The following is a 22626-nucleotide window of genomic DNA, read 5'->3' on the forward strand; positions in this document are numbered from 1 at the left end:
TGTGATAACATAAAGGATCATTAGAAGAGTGTCAGGTAGAAGTATAATTATTTCATTTCCATTAGACTGTATTAAACTGTGATTCAAAGTAATTCAAAGTCTGCTTACCTTGAAATAAAGCTGCATGTTGTTTGTCCAGATTGGACTTTAGACAGTTTGTGATTTTATGGTTTTATAACCAGATAAACCATGACAGCTGGCTGCTTACTGGTTTTATACTGTATTAACTTAAACTTTTCATCCTACAGATACATCAACCAACGGCTGCAGTGAAGAGTTTCTTTTCTGCTCAAACTTTCTATTTTTACTCCACTTTGATTAACTTTTTTGAAAAAGCAAACCACAAATTTAGAAAACTAAATACACAAATGTTGACGAGAGTAGTTTTACTTGGAGTACAATGTGAATGTTGGAAAACCGTACAAGAGCAGAACATACACTATGTAGCATTTTAGCATTTGTTTTCCTGTTTTTTAACATAACACTTCAAAAAATAAATAAAGGAAAACTTCACATTGTTGTGTTTTGTCTGAACTGAATGACTGTTATGTTTTACTCTATTTGTAATGATTTGATGTTTGATTATATGTCAGCTAGAAGAATAATGAAGTTGAATTAATTGGGCATAGTGCTGCTATATATTTGTTGGTCTATTTAATATTAAATATATGTCTCATGGTGAAACTGTGACATGATTTTGAACAGACGATGAAAAATCAAAGTTTATTTATACATCTACAGCAGACTGTTGGCCCAAACTGTTCAAATTCACTCACACAATAAGAACAATTTGACCAATGAAAACTTGAAGTAAAAACAGAGCATATATTAAAAAAACAAAAAACATAGTCAGTAAAAAAATTGAAACAATAAAAAAAACATGCAAACAAAAAAACATCCGCAGATACAGATATGTCACATACTAACTGCACAAAATGTTCCTCATCTCGATAACTAAAGTACAGTTCCTAACTAGGCCATCCAACATTTAAATCATCTAAAGCTGGTTTTCAAATGCCTGCCTTTGTTTGTTTTAATTCTCTGTAGCTTCATCACCATGTCACACCTTTCACATTGTCATGTGATGATACATGATTTATGTAAAAGTATCGGTTTATAGCCTATTTAATAATTACAATTGAGTAAACCCCTCTCTCCTTTCTCGGAGTCAAGTTTCCTCTAAATGTCCTCTGTCTTGTCCAGTTGTTTCTTTATTTGCTCCATGTGGTTTTGTATGTTGTCCTTCTTTTAGGTTCTCTGTAATTCTTTTAAAGTCATCATATGTCCTCTTCATTAGTCTCTCTGTGTTCATTTCCAGTTGTATAAGTTCTTTCTTTCTCTCCTCCAGGTTCCAGTTGTTCTTTGTTATGATCTCTTTGAGTTTTAAGTATCCCTGAGCTTTGATAGCTGTTTTATCTCCCTCCTTCTCTGATACTTCTTTCTCCACTGAATTAACCTTCTCTTCATTCTCCTTCGCCTGTTTCTCTGCCTTCTCCTTTTGGTCATGGAGTTGTTCTTTCTGCTTCTGCACTTCCTGTCCCATTTCAGTCAATGTATCAATAACCTGTGTAATGTCTTTATCTTTCTTCTGTAACTCCTCTTTTATTTTCTTGTTTTCTTCCATGAGCTGCTCTCTGCTCACTTTTGCTTTTATTAAACCCTGCTGCTCTGTGGCCTTATTAAAACCTGTGGTCTTCTCTTCCTCTTTGTTTTCATTCTTGAGTTGCTTCTTGATCTCTGTGTTGAAACAGAAGCAGTGTTGTACATTTCTGTTATACTGTGTTGTATCATGTTATCAGAACCATAACAATAAGCGATAGAAAATCCATCATTAAAAAATTCAAATATTTTGCTCACCGATTTTGTTCTGTCTCCATTTCCAGACAAAAAGGACGACTGTGAGAGCAAACATGAGGCCAAACAACACGCTCATGGCAACAGATGCACTACAGCTAGATGGAGACACGAAGAAATCCTCTGAAATAATAAAAGAGAAAACATTTATAGAAAACAAGACTTGATGTTTGACTGAAACCTATGAAAAGTTTTCTACCTGGAACATGGATTTCTGTATCTCTGGTCTGGTTGATGTTCTTCTGCTGGACTCTACAGGTGAAGCTGTTGCTGTGTCTCTTCTCCACAGTCACTCTGCTGCTGACAGTGTAGAAATCATCAGGACCTCTGACTGTCTCTGGAGGTCCAGCAGAGAGGAGGTTTCCCTCACCGTCCAGCCACAACACCTCAGGTTCTGGATACCAGCCTTCAGACCTGCAGTCTAACATCACTCCACTGGTGGCCTTATGGATGCCTGCTAAACTGATAGCAGGTGAGGAGGCAGCACCTAATGATGTCAAACAGACATTATTGGTCCAATCTTTGGATGATGTACAGCATCCTTTATACCTCAATCATCACATCAGTGTACAGATACTGTACAATTCTAAGTTAGAAGAGTTCTATATGTAGAACAGTGTAGTCAGTAGGGCTGGGACGATTTGTGGTCGACGTCATCGACGCCATCGATTACGTAAATGCGTCGACACAAATAATTTGCGTCGACGCGTGACGTGTAGAAATCTAAAAATAACATGACTGCCTCCAACAACAGCGCAAGTATGGATTCAAGTTCAATAACACGTTGAGAAAAAGGCTCGCACACGGTCTTCTAAAGTGTGGGAGTATTTTACTCTTAATGCCAACAACGTGGTAGTCTGTAGACTTTGTAAAATGATCCCTGAGTCAGAATAACAGCAGCAAAACACTGTAAGTTCTGCTCACCTATGCCTCTCCAGCTTCTCCCGTAGCTCACCCGTATACAGTATGTCCTGCACTGACTTGAGTGTGAGGTAAACTGTGCTGTGTCTCCCCCATCTGTAGCACTGTCTTCGACAATTGCGCAACCAGGACAGATTGTTTCAGATATCTCACGAGTCCTTTATAACATCAGTTATAACGGCCCACGTATTAAAAAATTGTCGGGTTTAAATCGGGCTCATAATTCCCTTAGAAAATAGAAAGAAAAATTGCACTTTTTTTACTGTTTCTTTATTTTTGAAGTTTTTTATTTGTGTATTCCTCCTGAAAGTGACTTTAAATGTTAATTTGTTTTATTGTTGGATTTATTTGATACATCAGATTTCATATGTTGCTAAAATTGCACTTTTTATTGCAGCTTGGATGTTAAACAAGAGCTTATCCATTATTTTACCTACTACTGTTAAAAAAAGCAACTTGCTCTGTTTCCTTGAAATTTTTTGTATTCCTCCTGAAAGTGACTTTATTATGGATCTGGCGTCAGGTTGCACTACACATTAATTTTACTTGAACAGTGCAGTGATAAACAGAGATTTGAACCTTATTGAAATTTGTTTTGTGTAAATTGTTAATGATTGAGCAATGGGAAAATAATCGCTAATTGAAAAGTTAATCGTTAGATTAATCGAAAAATTAATCGTTAGATTAGTCGACTAATCGAAAAAATAATCACTAGATTAATTGTTTAAAAACATAATCGTTTGGTACAGCCCTAGTAGTCAGTTTACCTACCAACAAGAAGCTCAACAAAATATTTTTTATTCAGTTTTTGGATGTAGCATCTGTATTTCCCGTTGTCAGAGATCTTCACTGAGGACAGTGTCAGTGAAAAGTCTCCGAGCATCAAATTGTTGATGGACACTGATGCTCTTCCCTTGTAGGCCTTGTTTTGGACGGTCAGAAGTTCCTGACCTTTGTGCCATAAAAGGACAAATCTGGGTTCCAGGTCATGTCTTCCCCACTCCATCGTCATAGAAACGGCATTCATCGGAGGTTCCAGTTGACATGGTAAAATGATGTAATCACCGAGCATCGCCATGACGAGCTGAGGTGGACCTGTCTCCTGAGACTGACCTGGAAGACAGTAGGTCTGTTTGAATACACATTTACCGCCGTGAGGTTGAATATTCACAGTAAACATGAACTGTTGATTGCAGCTTCTGACGCGTCTTTAGAGATTCAGATCTACAAACATTTCAAGTAGCACAAATAAAGTCAAAGTCACATAGCTACAGAATTTCAGTGTTTGTAATGCAGCGTTCAGGGGTTTTAAAAATGCTGATCACATTCCTTTTTAACACTATCCGATCTAAAACAATACATGTTCAAATGTTGTTGATAAGCAGGCAAAATATCATTACTCATGACTATTCACATTCACTGTTTGTATTATGCCTACGAAAGTAAATGCACAATTTAATGTCTATATAACCCACGTAATCGTGAGCCAGCACGTGCAGGTGTGCAAGAATGTCTGTGTAGGTAGGGATGGGTCAACCAAACAGGCCTTTTACCCAAGAGACTGCTCTTTATGTCCTGTGTGATACCACGAGTCAGCATTGACTTAATTTAACTTACTTTTAATTTAGTAAAGTAACTTACATACTCAACTACTGCTACGTGCAAAAGTTACATAGCAATTTTGTTTTTATCTTTTCCTAAACTTAACCAAGTAGTTTAGTTGCATTAACAGCAGGTGTACTTATTGCTCATGTTGCTCGACATTTGTAGGATAACACAAAAAAAAATGTTGTGCAGGTATGAACCGTTAGGATATGTTAAAAAAGGACATTCATTCATTTTGTTTCTAAAGTGATGAATTTCGACAGAAAGCAGCTCACACAACTAACACAGAAAAGACAGATTAATTAAATGTTCTGTCGAAGTGTTTTTACTGTCTATGCATGGAGTAAAAGTCTTTCTGATTAGAGCAAACTGTGGTAATCTACCAAACTACAGCCAACAATTGCTAAATAATGACAATGACTCAATGGTGCCTTACGTGTGTTTATGTGTGTGTGTGTGTGTGTGTGTGTGTGTGTGTGTGTGTGTGTGTGTGTGTGTGTGTGTGTTACCTCCACGTAATTGGTTTAGGAGAAGTAAGACAACGATGTGTCGGAAAACACTGACAGGTCTGAGAAGTCCATCCTTGATGTAAACCATCCTGTGCTACAAATTCAAATACACTTTTATGAAATGTAAATTTGTAGAATAAAGGTATTTAAAGCAATATTGTTTCAATAAGTGTTTAGCAGCATTATCTAGGTGTGCAGCATCTGAAGTAGTATGCATTAACAATGATAACCAATAGATTTGGCTGTCAAACGGTTAATTTCAAGGCCTTCAGACAGGATTAACATTACAGGAGGAGGTGGGAAATGAAATGCGCTTTGTTTTTTTTTGTGTTTTTTTTAAGATTATTTCTTGGGCTTTTCCGCCGTCATTCAACAGACAGCTAGGTGAGAAAGGGGAGAGAGACGGGGGGAAGACATGCAGGAAATCGTCACAGGTCGGATTCAAAGCCTGGACCTCTACGTCGAGGCATTAACCTCTAAGTATATGTGCGCCTGCTCTACCCACTTAACCAACCCGGCCACAAAATTCACTTTTTTAGGTTTGCTTCTGTATAAAATAAATCCAGTGATAGTTGGTTTGGTTTGGTTAGGTTTTATTTATGGATATAGAAAGACAACAGGGGGGGGACGGGGGGAGGGGGGGGTGTATCCAAGGGATAACATGTAAAAGCGAGAAACACTTTTTTCCAACATGGTCCCTGATGTAAGAGAAACAGGACATACAACACATGCAACACATACAATCCTTCTGAGGTTAAAACAATAAAAATAAAAAATAAATAAACTACACATCAAAATACCAGATAAAACACCATGAACTACAAAGCAATAAATTACCCTGTCCCCAGTCTAGATTTTATTTTCCCCTAATTATCTATTTTATTCCACAAGTAGACCCTAACTTTATATCTAAAATCCCTTTTCGTTTATGCCATCTTAATATGAAGTGGAAGACTATTCCATAAAATAATTCCTGTATAAAAAAAGGATTTTCTTGCTTCACTATTCACACATGGCACCTTACATGAACGGACACTGGCCCTAGTCTCATGTATATGTTGAGTGTGCACCATAAAAATCTGAAATCCCATATACTTTGGGGCTACACCATTAATAATACTGTACACATGATTGAGTTTAAGTTGTTCAACCCTAAGCTTAACAGGCAAGAACTCAACCCTCTTAAACTCATTTCTTCTCACATGATACCTAGAAGGTTTAGACAGTATGAAGCGGATCATATTATTTTGCATAATCTGCATCTTGTTTTTCATTTTCATCGTCAGACCACTGTACCATGCTGAGCATGCAGTCAAAATGACATTGAATAAGTGCTGTGATGAGTCAAACTGCCTTACGGTATAAGAATTTCAATTTGCAGGCACTCTTGTTCAGTAATTTCTCTACAATGGAGTATTCTGACAGTGTCTGATCCAGTGTAATACCTAGATATGTAACAGAATTCTTTGCTTTAATTTCATTTTCATTACATGTGACTTTTAGTGCAGGTGCCTTTTGTAGCTTACGTTTGGTGCCTAATAGGATGCACTCAGATTTCCCTAGGTGCAATGACAGTCTGTTGTCGATCAGCCACTCTCTTACATTTTTCAGCTCTTTACTAAGAATGTCTTCAATTCGGTGGATGTCTTTTCCAGACACTAGTAGTGAGGAGTCATCGGCATACAATAACAACTTACATTTGACTGCAGCTGGCATGTCGTTTACATATATAAGGAATAACAAAGGGCCTAATATCGAGCCTTGGGGTACACCACAAGTTATTTTCATGGGTTCAGACAGGACTCCATCAAAATCACAAGTTTGATTTCTTTCTGATAAGTATGATTTAAACCATTTTAAAGAAGCCTTCCCAAAACCCTTGCATTTCAATTTGGATAAAAGAATAGAGTGGTCCACTGTGTCAAATGCTTTTTGTAAGTCCAGTAACACCATGCCAGAATAGTTACCTTTTCACTTTCTTGTCTGATGTAATCACAAAGATAAGTGAGGCATGTGTCAGTGGAGTAAGCAGATCTGAATCCAGATTGGAGGTCATATAACAAATTATTCTGGATCAAATACCTCTCCACTTGATCAAAAACCACTCCAGTATTTTGGATACGCTTGGTAGTATTGACGCTGGTCTATAGTTTTTCATATCTGTCCTACTGTTCTTCTTAAACAAGGGGAGTACCCTGGCCCTTTTCATCTCAATTGGAACCTTACCTAGTTGTATGGACAAATTTGTAATATGTGCAATAACCTCACCAATAGCATTAGCACTATCCTTTAGGAATCTGGCTGGAATGTGATCCATGCCAGTAGCTTTGTTAGTAGATAAAGAAGCTAACATTTCTATAATCCTCTCCTTAGATACTGGACTCAGATTGAATGTATCTGGTGACACATCTTGATAAAAGGACTTCAGGAAGGATACCCCAAACTTTCCAGCTCCTGTTGGTAAATGTGAAGCCAAGTTGGCAGCAACAGTAGTAAAAAACATATTGAAATGATTTGATATCACCTTTTTGTCAAAGCAAATAGCATTATCAATGTCAATCCCAGTGTTACAGCTGTTACTATTTATTTTCCCTGCACCTACATTTTTAAGGATTTTCCATAATGTCTTTGGTTGGTGAATATTCTCTGTCACTGCTTCAGCATAGTAGTCAGCCTTAGCCTTCTGTATATGATATCTTGTGCGAACATACATGGGTACAATTCAATCAAAACTGCTAATAGCTAACTTTACGTACTTTAAAATGTAAATAAATATAGGCTACAAACAGGACTCAAAAGAGAAATCCTGTATCCACTTGTAGCCGACATTACAACAACACATTTGATTAGCATTTGCTCTCCTGATGTCTTTAATCTTTTTGGTCGTCATATTGGTTCTCAAATAGGTCTATATCTTGGTGTTTGCATGTTCAGATTAGGAAAACATTTTTGACCTGCTCCATTTTAAAAAAAGTTTCACACTGACTTGATAAAGGAAAGTAGGACAAGCACCTCTTCATAGAAGAAGAAGAACTCAGAGATCCACTTTGAAATGGACGTCACCTAAACCAGCCAGTTCACTGCAAAACAGGCTGTTGCTGCTGTAATTACAGTATAACAGGGTAGGGCTGTCAAATGACCCACATACGCTCCGGACTGGAATAAAATCACGGAGCGGTGGAGGTAATATTAAAACCACCTCCCTAAAGGCATTAATCTAGGCTGAGTGAGGCATAACAATCTCACACTAATGTTCTAAAGGAATACCTCCTTTATTTCTATATTTATATGTGAATATAATAAATAATAACATTTGAGAATCCCACATACCTGTTGTGTGTGTGTGTCGTCTCACCTCTCAGTAAGCTGGGCGCTCAAAGTGACGAATGTGTACTTTGAACCTGAGCATGTATATCAAGATAAGGTGCGTTCACTCTGCAGCGTTTATATGCAGGTTTGTATGAAAATGCGCTTGTTATATTTGTATACTAGTAAGACTTAAAAGTATCACAAATTTTGAGAATGCCTGCTTTTATGCTTGGATCTTTAAGTAGACTGTAAAAGGTCCATCCACAGCTGTAGGAAATCATTTCAGTTCAGCGTTTACAATTATGTAGAAAACAAAATATAATACAATGCAAACAACATCACAATAGATGTTAGGAGTTGCAGGCTGCTGGTTTTTATATTAGAGTGAACAGCACTGAGTGGTTAATATTTAATCTTATGCCAGTCTCCGCACTGTAAACTTGAGCTGAGCGTCTGCTTCCTTTAGCACCCTTCACCATTTCATGTTGATTGGAATTTGTTTTTGATTCAGGAGATGAAGGCTTGTTCAAAATGTTCATACATTTCTTACTCTCTGCTGCACACTAAATAAACTGACCACAGACCAGATGACTGGCATTTTGGCTGATTTTGTTATCACTTAACATTATCTGCAGGCTGTTCTACTGACAGCTTTCATCTAAATTTTGGTCCTGGGTTATTGGATGCATATCAGTTATGCTTGTTAAATTTATATATGCAGTCTATAATTGTTTTCTGCAATGATTTGAACAATGTACTAAGGTTTTATTGATTTCACTCTATCTCTCTCTCTCTCTCACACACACACACACACACACACACACACACACACACACACACACACACAGTTTTGGGAAGGATACTTTCAAAATGTTTTCCATTACAGAATACAGAATACATCCCCAAAAAATGTAATTTGTAACGTATACCGTTACATTACTCAATCTGAGTAACGTATTCTGAATACTTGGATTACTTCTACATGGAATTGCATTTTATACGTGCCATCAATTCCTGCTTATTAAACGGGCCTATTCTGGTGTGTTCTTCTGTTCCAACTGGCTGAATGTGTACCTAAACAAGCAAATAGATTGTTGTATTTGTAGTCCCAAACTGCATACTACAAAAATCTAACCGCAGTCTAAGCTACCATGAGCTAATTTTAGCTAACGTTAGCTAGCATGTCAAACGGGGCTAGTCAGTCTTTCAACGGCTCTGGGGATAGTAAATCAGCACTTATCAGAATGTAAAGTCGCACGTCAACTAAGCAGGAACTACTTGATACACCTATGAAATAGCAAGGTTACCAGTAAAACTACAGCAGACGACTATATTGTGGAGTCTTTCCGCTTCCTGGGAACTATCATCCCCCAGGACCTCAAGTGGGAGCTGAACATCAGCTCCCTCGTCAAGAAAGCACAACAGAGGATGTACTTCCTGCGGCAGCTGAAGAAATTCAACCTGCCAAAGACAATGATGGTGCACTTCTACACAGCCATCATTGAGTCCATCCTCACATCCTCCATCACCATCTGGTACGCTGCTGCCACTGCCAAGGACAAGGGCAGACTGCAGTGTGTCATTCGGTCAGCTGAGAAGGTGATTGGCTGCAATCTGTCGCCGCTCCAGGACCTATACGCCACCAGGAATCTGAAAGGTGCTGGAAAGATTGTGGCTGACCCCTCCCAACCTGGACACAAGCTCTTTGAGCCACTCCCCTCTGGCAGGAGGCTGAGGTCCATCAGGACCAAAACCTCATGTCGCAAGGACAGTTTTCTTCCCTTCCGCCACTAGCCTTATTAACAAGGCCCGGTACCCACCCAGACTCTCTCCACACCCCACCTCTGGCTCTACATGCCACTGTACTTAATCTGCTGTTCTGCTCTTTTTTATCTTAATTCTTACTCTCTTATTTTTAATACATTCTGTGTGTGTGTGTATATATATATATATATATATATATATATATATATATATATATATATATATATACTTGTTTGTTCTGTTTAACCTGTTTGTTTTACTTATTTTTGAGAATGTGTGGCATGCACCTACAACACCACAACAAATTCCTTGTATGTGTAAAAAACGTACTTGGCAATAAAGCTTTTCTGATTCTGATACTGAAAAGTTATGCCGGTTCCAGCTCCATCACTACCTCTAGCTGCTGCTGCTCCTCTTCCGACTCCATTGTCACGCAAATAGCTCATTTTTTTCGTTTTCATATTGGGGCTTGTCGGAAATGCATAGAGTTGCCTTAATTTAGAGAGTAAATCAACTTGTGAAACAGAGACGTATCGTCATGTAATTCATTGATTTCAACAATGTAACTGTATTCTAAATACCAACTATTTAAATTGTAACTGTAACGGAATACAGTTACTCATAATTTGTATTCTGAATACGTAATGCCGGTACATGTATTCGGTTACTCCCCAAAACTGCACACACACACACACACACACACACACACACACACACACACACACACACACACACACACACACACACACACATGGGAAAGTGGGTTGTGGCCAGTCACTTTAATTCCAAAAAAGTTAAAATTTCAAGTCATTCCAGAATCCAGTTTTTAAAATGCATGGCCATAGCTTACACATTGCACCTTTTAAGCCAAACAAATATACTGCGCCTTCCAAATGTTCAGAGAACCCCTTAAATTAAGTTGTTTTTAAAATGGAAAAGCCTAAAACAACAATTCATCCAATACATGATGATTTTTAGGGGTCAGCAGTGGAATAATCTAGAGAAATAATCACTGCAAAATTACAGCTGACTACAAATAAGATTTCAACCTGCTAACATGTCAAACCAGTGAGTTTTGACTAAACATACTGGCTCTGTGCTGTAGCCTTTAGCTGATCTTAAACTTGCATTCAGTGTATTTTAGTTAATATGTTACATATAAATAAGAGGCTAAACTTTGATCCAGTTGCCAGGTAGCTGCTAATCAGCAGTTTTGTATTTGTTTGGCAACCTAATAGGAAGCATGAGATAGATGACATGTCTGCAGGGGGCAGAATAAGACTTAGCATTGATTGCCTGCTCTTTGTCTCCTAATTCCATCACAGACTTGAGTCACAGGGTTTGTCTCTGTGTGCACACAGAAATACATTTAAGTTTAAAGTTGCTGCTTAGCTTAACCAGTACTTACATGCCCTTTTATTAAACTTGGAATACTAGTTCTTTTCTCTACACTACTATCTTGTAATACACTGACAAAAATGTAGTGTTACAAGAAACATTGAACGCACGTATATGTTTTCTATTGAATACCACTATAACCATCAAAGAGCTGTTATAAAAACTTGAATTCTGTCTCAATAACTCATAACATTTCATTACAGTTTTAGTTACATTGACTACTTGTGGATGTAATCCGGGTTTAGAAGGAAGTTAGCTCAGTCTGAGCATAAGACTGTCAGGACAGAAGTAAACCGAGAAGATGATATTCATCCAAGACTGTAAACAGGTTGATAAATGAGCAGTTTCTGCAGCTTCAGTCTTAGGTCCTTTTCCTCCTGGTTGTTTGTGTTGATGGGCCCTGAAGATGGTCCAGTGGTGAAGGTCTTCGACTGGTGACGTGGATGACCTGAGGTATGTCGCTCAGGTGCGTGTGTGTCAGGAATGTGTGTGGCTTTATTTCTCTGCTCCAAATAATGAACACAAAAAATGTGACAAAAATGCGATGCGATTTGTGATTTTGCTTCGATTTGAACTTGTGAATTTCCACCGTTTACCAACGAGGAGGGAACAGAGAACGGGTAAGTTCATGTCAGCCCAGGTATGTCGAGCTAGCTAGCTTAGCCAGATAGCTAGCTTGACAGGCATTATGGCTGATTTAGTTTTCTTTTCACATTTTGTGCACAGAGCAGAATTAATTTAGGCATCGTACAGAAAAGAAAAACTAACTAGTTGTGTATATATACCATAGACTAATTCCCTGTGTGTATCAGACTGAAATAAAGCTGAAGTATATTGTAAATAAAATGTCCTAATCCAGTTTATTTCTGATGTTATTACAAACTGTAATCCGACTCATTTTGGCTTCAACGTACAGTAATGTGGTGCAACCCTGGGTTAGTGGACTAGACACTGACCATACAACGTCCCCAGTTTAAATCTGACTGGGACTTAACTTTGTTGTAAATCGTCCCAGTTTCCTTTCATCTCTACTGTAGCCAGGTTATGTTCAGTGACAACCTTATTTAACATTCTTGCTTAATACAACACCTTTCACATTGTCATGTGATAGTTTATTAATATAAAAGTATTGATTATGGCAGGTTTAATCATTAAATGTTGAAATTAAGAACAAGTAAATTGATCTCTTTTTAATTAATTGGTCTTGTTTAATTGTCTTCCCCTCTCATCGTCTTTATGTCCTGCAGTTGTTTCTTAATTTGCTCCATGCTGTTCTCTACTTTGTCCTTCTTTTACTTCCTTTAGGTTCCATGTAATTATATTAATGTCATCATATGTCCTCTTTATTAGTTTGTCTGTGTTTATTTGCAGGTTTTGAAGTTCTCTCTCCTCCAGGTTCTCCGTTATGATCTCTCTGAGTTTTAAGTATCCCTGAGCTTAGTTAGCTGTTTTATGTCCCGCCGTCTCTGATACTTCTTTCATCACTAAATTAACCGTCTCTTCATTCTCCCTCACCAGTGTCTTTGCCTTCTGCATCTGCTCGTTGAGTTTTTCTTTCTGGTTTTTTCAGTCCCTTACTCAGTGTTTCAATAACCTGTGTCATGTCTTTCTCTTTTTTCCTCTAACCTCTAATTCATTTTCTTGTTTTCTATCATGAGCTGCTCTCTGCTTCCTTCTGCTTCCATCAAACCCTGCTGCTCTGTGGTGTTATTAAAGCGTGGTCTTCTTTTCTTTCTCTTCTTTTTTATCCTTCAGTTGTGTCTTGATGTCTGTGTAGAAACAGAAGCAGTGTTATACAGTTCTGTTTTACTGTGTTGTCTTATGTTATCAGAACCATAAGCCTAAGAGATAGAATTACATGATTTTTTTAAGGCAAGTAAACATGTTTAACCATTAGGCATGAGGACATGCTGGATATGTAGTTTTCAAAGCATTTTCTAATTCAGTGAGTCAGGTTACCCGTGGTTACTGGCAGGCTGCAGAGGACAAAAAAGCCAGAATCCAAACCAGTTGAACAGACGCATAATAAATAAAAAGGCTGGTGGAACACATTCAGTTTACTTTTATTCAAACTTAAACTTATTGAAGGTTCAACAAAGTTTCAAAAAGTTACCTGACAAATACCCCAGAAACCAGGATCAGTTAAAGCTGCCACATTCTGAATGTCAATATATGTTCTTAACTTTAATCTCTTTAAAGCAGCCGCTGGATGAAATTAAAGGAAGAATTCAGTCACAATGGTTTGCATTTGGATCATAAAATACTTTAAATGGTGGTATTTGTCTATCTTTCTTAAACCAGTTTACTTATTTCAACACTGTACATTTACAGACACAGCAGCCTCCATGCTGATTTAGTTTGCTTTAACTTGGTCTGATAATTGCTGTAACGATGCTGCAAAACTAAGTTGTGATAACATAAAGGATCATTAGAAGAGTATCAGGTAGAAATATAATTATTTAATTTCCCTTAGACTGTATTAAACTGTGATTCAAAGTAATTCAAAGTCTGCTTACCTTGAAATAAAGCTGCACGTTGTTTGTCCAGATTGGACTTTAGACAATTTGTGATTTTATGGTTTTATAACCAGATAAACCACGACAGCTGGCTGCTTACTGGTTTTATACTGTATTAACATAAACTTTTCATCCTACAGACGTATCAACCAACGGCTGCAGTGAAGAGTTTCTTTTCTGCTCAAACTTTCTATTTGTACTCCAATTTGATTAACTATTTTGAAAAAGCAAACCACAAATTTAGAAAACTAAATATACAAATGTTGAAGAGAGTAGTTTTACTTGGAGTACAATGTGAATGTTGGAAAACAACAGTACAAGAGCAGAACATACAGTATGCAGCATTTTAGTATTTGTTTTCCTGTTTTTTAACGTGACACTTCAAAAAATAAATAAAGGAAAACTTCACATTGGTCTCATCTGAACATGTTAAATCTATTTTAATATCTGCATAAAATTGGGAGAAATATATACTTTACATATAACATTGTTGTGTTTTGTCTGAACTGAATGTTATGTTTTACTCTATTTGTAATGATTTGATATTTGGTTATATGTCAGCTAGAACAATAATGAAGTTGAATTAATTGGGCATAGTGCTGCTATATATTTGTTGGTCTATTTAATATTAAATATATGTCTCATGGTGAAACTGTGACATGATTTTGAACAGACGATGAAATAGCAAAGTTTATTTATACATCTACAGCAGACTGTTGGCCCAAACTGTTCAAATACACTCACACAATGAGGACAATTTGACCAATGAAAACTTCAAATAAAAACAGACAAGCATGTATTAAAAACCAAAAAACATAGTCAGTAAAACAATGAAAACAATTAAAAAAAAAAAAAACATGCAAATGAAAAAACATCCACAGATACAGATATGTCACATACTAACTGCACAAAATGTTCCTTTTCCTTAAGTACAGTTCCTAACTAGGCCATCCAACATTTAAATCATCTAAAGCTGATTTTCAAATGGCTACCTTTGTTTTAATTCTCTGTAGCTTCATCACCATGTGACACCTTTCACATTGTCATGTGATGATACATGATTTATGTAAAAGTATCGGTTTATAGCCTATTTAATAATTAAGATGAGGAAACCACTCTCTCCCCTCTTGGAGTCAAGTTTCCTCTAAATGTCCTCTGTCTTGTCCAGTTGTTTCTTTATTTGCTCCATGTGGTTTTGTATGTTGTCCTTCTTTTAGGTTCTCTGTAATTCTTTTAAAGTCATCATATGTCCTCTTCATTAGTCTCTCTGTGATCATTTCCAGTTGTTTAAGTTCTTTCTTTCTGTCCTCCAGGTTCCACTTGTTCTTTGTTATGATCTCTTTGAGTTTTAAGTATCCCTGAGCTTTGATAGCTATTTTATCTCCCTCCTTCTCTGATACTTCTTTCTCCACTGAATTAACCTTCTCTTCATTCTCCTTCGCCTGTTTCTCTGCCTTCTCCTTTTGGTCATGGAGTTGTTTTTTCTGCTTCTTCAGTTCCTGTCCCAGTTCAGTCAATGTATCAATAACCTGTGTCATGTCTTTATCTTTCTTCTGTAACTCCTCTTTTATTTTCTTGTTTTCTTCCATGAGCTGCTCTCTGCTCACTTTTGCTTTTATTAAACCCTGCTGCTCTGTGGCCTTATTAAAACCTGTGGTCTTCTCTTCCTCTTTGTTTTCATTCTTGAGTTGCTTCTTGATCTCTGTGTTGAAACAGAAGCAATGTTGTACATTTCTGTTATACTGTGTTGTATCATGTTATCAGAACCATAAAATGAAGCAATAGAAAATCCTTCATTAAAAAATTCTAATATTTTGCTCACCGATTTTGTTCTGTCTCCATTTCCAGACAAAAAGGACGACTGTGAGAACAAACATGAGGCCAAACAACACGCTCATGGCAACAGATGCACTACAGCTAGATGGAGACACGAAGAAATCCTCTGAAATAATAAAAGAGAAAACAACATTTATAGAAAACAAGACTTGATGTTTGACTGAAACCTATGAAAAGTTTTCTACCTGGAACATAAATGTGTGTCTCTCTGGTCTGGTTGATGTTCTTCTGCTGGACTCTACAGGTGAATCTGTTGCTGGGTCTCTTCTCCACAGTCACTCTGCTGCTGACAGTATAGAGATCATCAGGACCTCTGACTGTCTCTGGAGGTCCAGCAGAGAGGAGGTTTCCCTCACCGTCCAGCCACAACACCTCAGGCTCTGGATACCAGCCTTCAGACCTGCAGTCTAACATCACTCCGCTGGTGGCCTTATGGATGCCTGCTAAACTGATAGCAGGTGAGGAGGCAGCACCTAATGATGAGACATATCAAACAGACATTATTGGTCCAATCTTTGGATGATGTACAGCATCCTTTATACCTCAATCATCACATCAATGTACAGATATTGTACAATTCTAAGTTAGAAGAGTTCTATATATAGAACAGTGTAGTCACTTCACCTACCAACAAGAAGCTCAACAAGATATTCTTTATTCAGTTTTGGGAAGTAGCATCTGTATGTCCCGCTGTCAGAGATCTTAACTGAGGACAGTCTCAGTGAAAAGTCTCCGAGCGTCAAATTGTTGATGGACACTGATGCTCTTCCCTTGTAGGCCTTGTTTTGGTCAGTCAGAAGTTCCTGACCATCGTGCCATACAAGGACAAATCTGGGTTCCAGGTCACGTCTTCCCCACTCCATCGTCATAGAAACGGCATTCATCGGAGGTTCCAGTTGACATGGTAAAATGATGTCATCACCGAGCATCGCCACGACGAGCTGAGGTGGACCTGTCTCCTGAGACTGACCTGGAAGACAGTAGGTCTGTTTGAATACACATTTACCGCCGTGAGGTCAAATATTCACAGTAAACATGAAGTGTTGATTGCAGCTTGTGATGCGTCTTTAGAGAGTCAGATCTACAAACATTTCTTGTATGCATCAAGTGGCACGAATAAACTCAAAGTCACATACTGTAGTTACAGAATTTCAGTGTTTGTAATGCAGCGTTCGGGGGTTTTAGAAATGCTGATCACATTCCATTTTTAACACTATCCAATCCAAAACAATACATGATCAAATGTTATTGATAAGCAGGGAAAATATCATTCCTACAGGCAGATTATTCACATTCACTATTCATACTTAATGCCTATGAAAGTTAATGCACAATTGAATTCCTATATAACCCACGTAATCGTGAGCCAGCATGTGCAGGTGTGCAATAATGTCTGTGTAGGTAAGGATGGGTCAAACAAACAGGACTTTTACCCAGGAGACTGCTCTTTATGTCCTGTGTGATACCACAAGTCAACGTTGACTTAATTTAACTTATTTTTGTAAAGTAACTTACATACTCAGCTACTGCTACGTGCATAAGTTAGATGACAATTTCTTTTTTTATCTTTTTGAAATTTTTTTCAAAAAAATGTTGTGCACATATATCAACCATTGCATTAGGATATGTTAAAAAAGGACATTCATTTTTATTTTTCTAAAGTGATGAAATTTGACAGAAAGCAGCTCACACAACTAGTGTGAGTGTCTTTACTGCCTATGCATGGAGTAAATGTCTTGCTGATTAGAGCAAACTGTGCAGGTAATCTACCAAACTACAACCAACAAATGCTAAATGATGACAATGACTCAATAGTGCCTTACGTGTGTTTATATGTAACTTAAACGTGTGTGTGTGTGTGTGTGTGTGTGTGTGTGTGTGTGTGTGTGTGTGTGTGTGTGTGTGTGTGTGTGTGTTACCTCCACGTAAGTGGTTTAGGAGTAGTAAAACAACGATGTGTCGGAAAACACTGACAGGTCTGAGAAGTCCATCCTTGATGTAAACCATCCTGGAGTGCTACAAATTCAAATACACTTTTATGAAATGTAAATTTGTAGAATAAAGGTATTTAAAGCAATATTGTTTCAATAAGTGTTCAGCAGAATTATGTAGGTGTGTAGCATCTGAAGTAGTGTGCATTAACAATGATAACCAATAGATTTGGCTGTCAAACGGTTAATTTCAAGGCCTTCAGACAGGATTAACATTACAGGAGGAGGTGGGAAATGAAATGCACTTTTTTTAGGTTTGCTTCCATATCAAATAAATCCAGTGATAGTTGTGTGTAGATCCATGAGTACAATACAAGCGAAACTGTTAATAGCTAACTTTGCGTACTTTAAAATGTAAATAAATTTAGGCTACAAACACGACTCAAAAGAGAAATCCCGTATCCACTTGTAGCCGACATTACAACAGCACATTTGATTAGCTTTTGCTTTCCTGATGTCTTTAATCTTTTCGGTCGTCATATTGATTCTCAAATAGGTCTATATCTTGGTGTTTGCATGTTGAGATTAGGAAAACCTATTTCACCTGCTCCATTTTTAACAAATTTCACACTGACCTGATGAAGTAAAGTCCGACAAGCACCTCTTTGCGCGTAAAAAGAACTCAGAGATCCACTTTAAAATGGACGTCACATGAACCAGCCAGTTCACTGAAAAATAGGCTGTAGCTGCTGTAATTACAGTATAACAGGGTAGGGTTGTCACATGACCCACATACGCTTCGGACAGGATTAAATGGAGGTAATATTAAAACCACCTCCCTACCACCTCCCTAAAGGCATTAATCCAGTCTGAGTGAGGCATAACAATCTCACACTTCTGTTCTGAAGGAATACCTTCTTTCTTTCTACATATATGTGAATATAATAAATAACATTTGAGAATCTCACATACCTGATGTGTGTGTGTCGTCTCACCTCTCAGTGAGCTGGGCGCTCAAAGTGACAAATGTGTACTTTGAACCTAAGCGTGTATAACAAGAAGAGGTGTGTTCACTCTACAGCATTTATATGCATGTATGAAAATGCGCTTGTTATATTTGTATACTAGTAAGACTTTTGAGAATTAATTTATGCAGGTCCATCCAGAGCTGTAGGAAATCATTTCAGTTCAGCGTTTACAATTATGTAGAAAACTAAATATAGTACAATGCAAACAACATCACAATAGATGTCAGGAGTTGCAGGCTGCTGGTTTGTATATTAGAGTGAACAGCACTGACTGGTTAATATTTAATCTTAGGCCAGTCTCCGCACTGTAAACTGGAGCTGAGCGTCTGCTTCCTTTAGCACCCTTCACCATTTCATGTTGATTGGAATTTGTTTTTCATTCAGGAGATGAAGGCTTGTTCAAAATGTTCATACATTTCTTACTCTCTGCTGCACACTAAATAAACTGACCACAGACCAGATGATACAGAAACAAAAGCAGCACACATTCATTGCAAAAAGCATTTTATATAGAAAATGTACACATATTTGTAGATCCTTTAAAAAAGTAAAAAAAGATAAGCTAAAACAGATTTTCTTACATGGTAATGTCAAACATGTAACAACTCGGAGTCTTCTTCCTTCTTTCTGTGTATTTTATTAACCTGGATCTCTATTGGCTCCAGCAGTCTCTCAGTGTTGAGCAGCTGTCTCTCATTATCTTTCTTTGTCTGGTCCAGTTTCCACTGGGCTTGCAGTAGGTCTTCTTTTTCTCTTAGTAGTTCCTCCGGTTTGTCAAACGCTGCCTCTCGCTCTGTTATTTCCTTCTCCACAGCCTGGAGATTCTGCTTGTTTACTTCCCGCTCCCCCTCCACCTCCTCCAGGAGCTCTTTGAGTCGACCCCTCTGGTTCTCCAGTTCAGTATTCAACTCCATCAGTGTGCTGACCACATCTTCTCGCTCTTCCTCTGTCTTCAGCGACTCCTTCTGAAGCTGTGCGTTTCTCTTCACCGACTCTGCTTTCTCGCCTTCTCAATAATAGAAACAGAAATGTTCGTAAGAGTTAAGCAAATAGTCATTCATATCACAATTGTTTTATCTGATAGCATTTGGCTTGTGACATTAGATATATACGACAAATGAGACACAAATATTTGAAAAAGTTTTGGACTAACTTACGGTTAGTTTTTATAACTTATACATGTAAATAATGCTGCATAACAATATTTATTTGTCTTCATCGGCACAACAATTACAGTCAAGCCTTTGCTGGCTATGACATTCGGATCCCCATTAGCTGCCACTTAAATAGCAGATACTCTTCCTGGGGTCCACACACAACAAAACATAATATAAAAAAACATGTAAAACAAGACGTATAACACAAATAAGTCTTGATAAAAACATGTGTAAGACAAGTAATGTTTTCAGGCTGTTTCCAACAACGCTGCTTCAAAATGTATAAAGGAAAGAAACAGTAAAATGAGAATCCAAGATATAGACATAAAATAGTGCAGAAGTTAAAATGGAAAATATATAATATGTAATACAACTGTGATAGATAAATAGAACTGTGACTTACGTTTCCATCTGTACATGGTAAAAGCAGCTAGAATCAAACTTAAAGCCATATCAACCAGGACACCACCCAGGCTCATGTGGTGACACACTGTGGAAATGGATTCAACCAAACCAGCTGAAATGACAGCAGAACAACACACCATTCACTTTCCAATAGTCCAAATATCTTCAGGTATGGCTGCTAATTAAGATGAATGTTTTGGTTCTTCAGAGCTTGTTGCATCTTTGTAATGCAGATTTGTTTTCTGGAAACCAAAATGCACTTTTGCTAAAAGGATGCCATGTGCAGAACCATGCTTTACTAATGCAAAACTCATTTTTTTTGGAAATGGAGAAAATGTGACATTTAGCTAATTAAAAACTATAATTTTTAAATGTTAGAAGTTGACTTAAAAATTCTATATTTCACATTATGTGTGAATTTAAGACCGATAATACGACCCTTGAACATTAGAGTACAAAACAAATACTACTGCTACTACTGACCCCAAAATAAGTGTGTTAGTTACCTCCACATGTGTGTATAAGCAGAAGGATGAAGACGGTGTCAAGGGGCATTGATCCACTGATGGCTGTGAATGCAGGTTTAAAGAACAGTCCATCTGTCATGTTCAGCTTTGTGGGATTCTAAAAAAAGAAATGAACCGGCTGTAAATCCCAGAAAGAGTGGAATTTTGAAGAAAGAATTTGTGATATAGCAGGCAAAAATATTCATGACACTGATGTGTTAGGATGTTTGCGGTAGATAGTTCAAACATAAGGTGGTGTGGGAGTTAAATAACCAAGATAGAAGTTAATTACAACTTATAAGTTAATCTGGATCAATGGAAGTATACAGTATTTCAGGGTAATTGCCTCACATCACGCACCGGATGTCTCTCCCCTTCCAATCTGTGTGTTGCCATTCTCAAACTCTGTTCGCTACGACATACAACAACAAACTTCAAGCTAGCAAACTAAATGCCGAAAATGGCAACTTTTAAAGAAAATTTGGATCGTGCAATAAGGCAGGTCTGCTTGGTTCTTTCTGGAAATGATTGTAAAGATTTGCAAAGAATACCCGCTACTCCTACACTACGAGAGGGCCCAGCTATCACTTAACAAAGTCAGGACTGTTTGTTTTCCTGGCTCCTCAATGGAGGAACGACCTCCCCACTGACATTATGACAGCATAAACTCTACACATCTTCCATAAGATAAAAAGTTGTAGCTCTAGAAGCAGTTCAGCATATCAGAAGTTGATGTATCTGTGTGTTTCTTGTGCTTTTTGGGTTGTACCCACATGATTAATAGACTTGTTGTAAACAGCTTTGAATAAGAACATTGGCAAAATAAATGTAATGTACTGTATGTTGAAAATAGAGGGATGAAAGGATTTGCATCAAAGGTCCCCAGCACGGCGCAAGCCTCTGTTTATTCAAACATAAAACTATTTGTCAAATTTGCTCTCTTTTGCTACTTTTTCTCCAATAAGACGTTATAAAAAAGGAAATTGTGCATTATCTTTACAACATATAGGAATTTTGTTCATTTAAAACATCTGCAAAATGTTCAGTCTCTCTCTTTTACCTTTGTACATTGTGGTTGGATTTTCCTCGTCATGTTCGCGAGCTCCTTCTCCTGTTCCATCAATATGTTGGGCACATTTTCCAATTCTTTTTCCTTCTGTGACTGTTGTAACGGTGGATTTGTCTCTGCATTGTCCATTTTCTCATCTTTCGGGAAATAGTCTAAAATCAAACAGCACACAAAAGCACAGCAGAATTGTAATAAAACAGTCCATATTTATGTGGGGAGGCAAAAAAAAACAACAGCAGCAATAAGACATTCACTCAAGCCTTCCAAAGAGCAACATAAACCAAACAGTACAACACAACCAGACTTCCATAATGTGATCACAAGTATTTAAAATATGTGTATCAAACTGTGACTTACAATTCACTGTAGACAAGGCTATGAAAGCAGCAGCAACAACAGAGATGGGGGGACGCATGATAGTGATGATACAATATGTAGCACTGGATGACAATCAGCTGGAAAGATAAAACACAATACAATGTGGAACTTAAAGTCACTTACAGAAACATTGCAACTTACATGACAATGGGTTAAGAGTAATGTTTCTGTGATTACAAAACTGAAACCGCTTGCTGCTGCAGACAGCATGCATGCTGTTTAAACATTTCATCTATTTAGTTTGGACTTTGTAATCAACAAAATCATTGTGCATTTTCCAAAACACGAATATTTAGATTGGAGTTAGAAACTGATTTGTTGTACAACTTCAATAGAATGAGCAATGTATGTAGAAGAGTTGAATTTACAAAAGCTTCCCTACCCACTTTCTGCTTTACGGTCTCCTCGGAGATCACAGTCCTCTAATACAATATCTTGTA

At 37.5% G+C, this 22626-nt stretch overlaps 2 protein-coding genes across 3 annotated transcripts; both read right to left on the reverse strand.

Moving 5' to 3' along the window:
- Positions 1–1073: 1073 nt before the first annotated feature.
- LOC116052092 lies at positions 1074–18657 on the reverse strand. The gene is made up of 12 exons (XM_035994251.1): positions 18616–18657; positions 17632–17728; positions 16341–16682; positions 15898–16185; positions 15699–15818; positions 15012–15578; positions 8220–8239; positions 4890–4983; positions 3547–3888; positions 2054–2341; positions 1858–1977; positions 1074–1737 (listed from the first exon to the last, which is right to left on the reverse strand). Exons 2-12 carry the CDS (start codon positions 17717–17719, stop codon positions 1169–1171), a joined length of 2838 nt encoding a protein of 945 aa, XP_035850144.1. The 5' UTR covers positions 17720–17728; positions 18616–18657; the 3' UTR covers positions 1074–1168.
- A 187-nt stretch (positions 18658–18844) lies between these two features.
- LOC116052097 lies at positions 18845–22401 on the reverse strand. Of its 2 annotated transcripts, none has more exons than XM_031302614.2 (5): positions 22166–22401; positions 21800–21960; positions 20740–20857; positions 20232–20318; positions 18845–19677 (listed from the first exon to the last, which is right to left on the reverse strand). In XM_031302614.2, the coding sequence occupies exons 1-5, from the start codon at positions 22221–22223 to the stop codon at positions 19262–19264; spliced, it is 840 nt and encodes a 279-aa protein (XP_031158474.1). In that variant the 5' UTR covers positions 22224–22401; the 3' UTR covers positions 18845–19261. The 2 variants fall into 2 exon arrangements, with proteins under 2 accessions (XP_031158474.1, XP_031158472.1); XM_031302612.2 differs by having other exon boundaries at positions 20232–20345.
- Between the last annotated feature and the right edge of the window lie 225 nt (positions 22402–22626).

The sequence above is a fragment of the Sander lucioperca genome, chromosome 17 (assembly GCF_008315115.2).
Source record: "Sander lucioperca isolate FBNREF2018 chromosome 17, SLUC_FBN_1.2, whole genome shotgun sequence".
Classification (NCBI taxonomy): Eukaryota; Metazoa; Chordata; class Actinopteri; order Perciformes; family Percidae; genus Sander; species Sander lucioperca.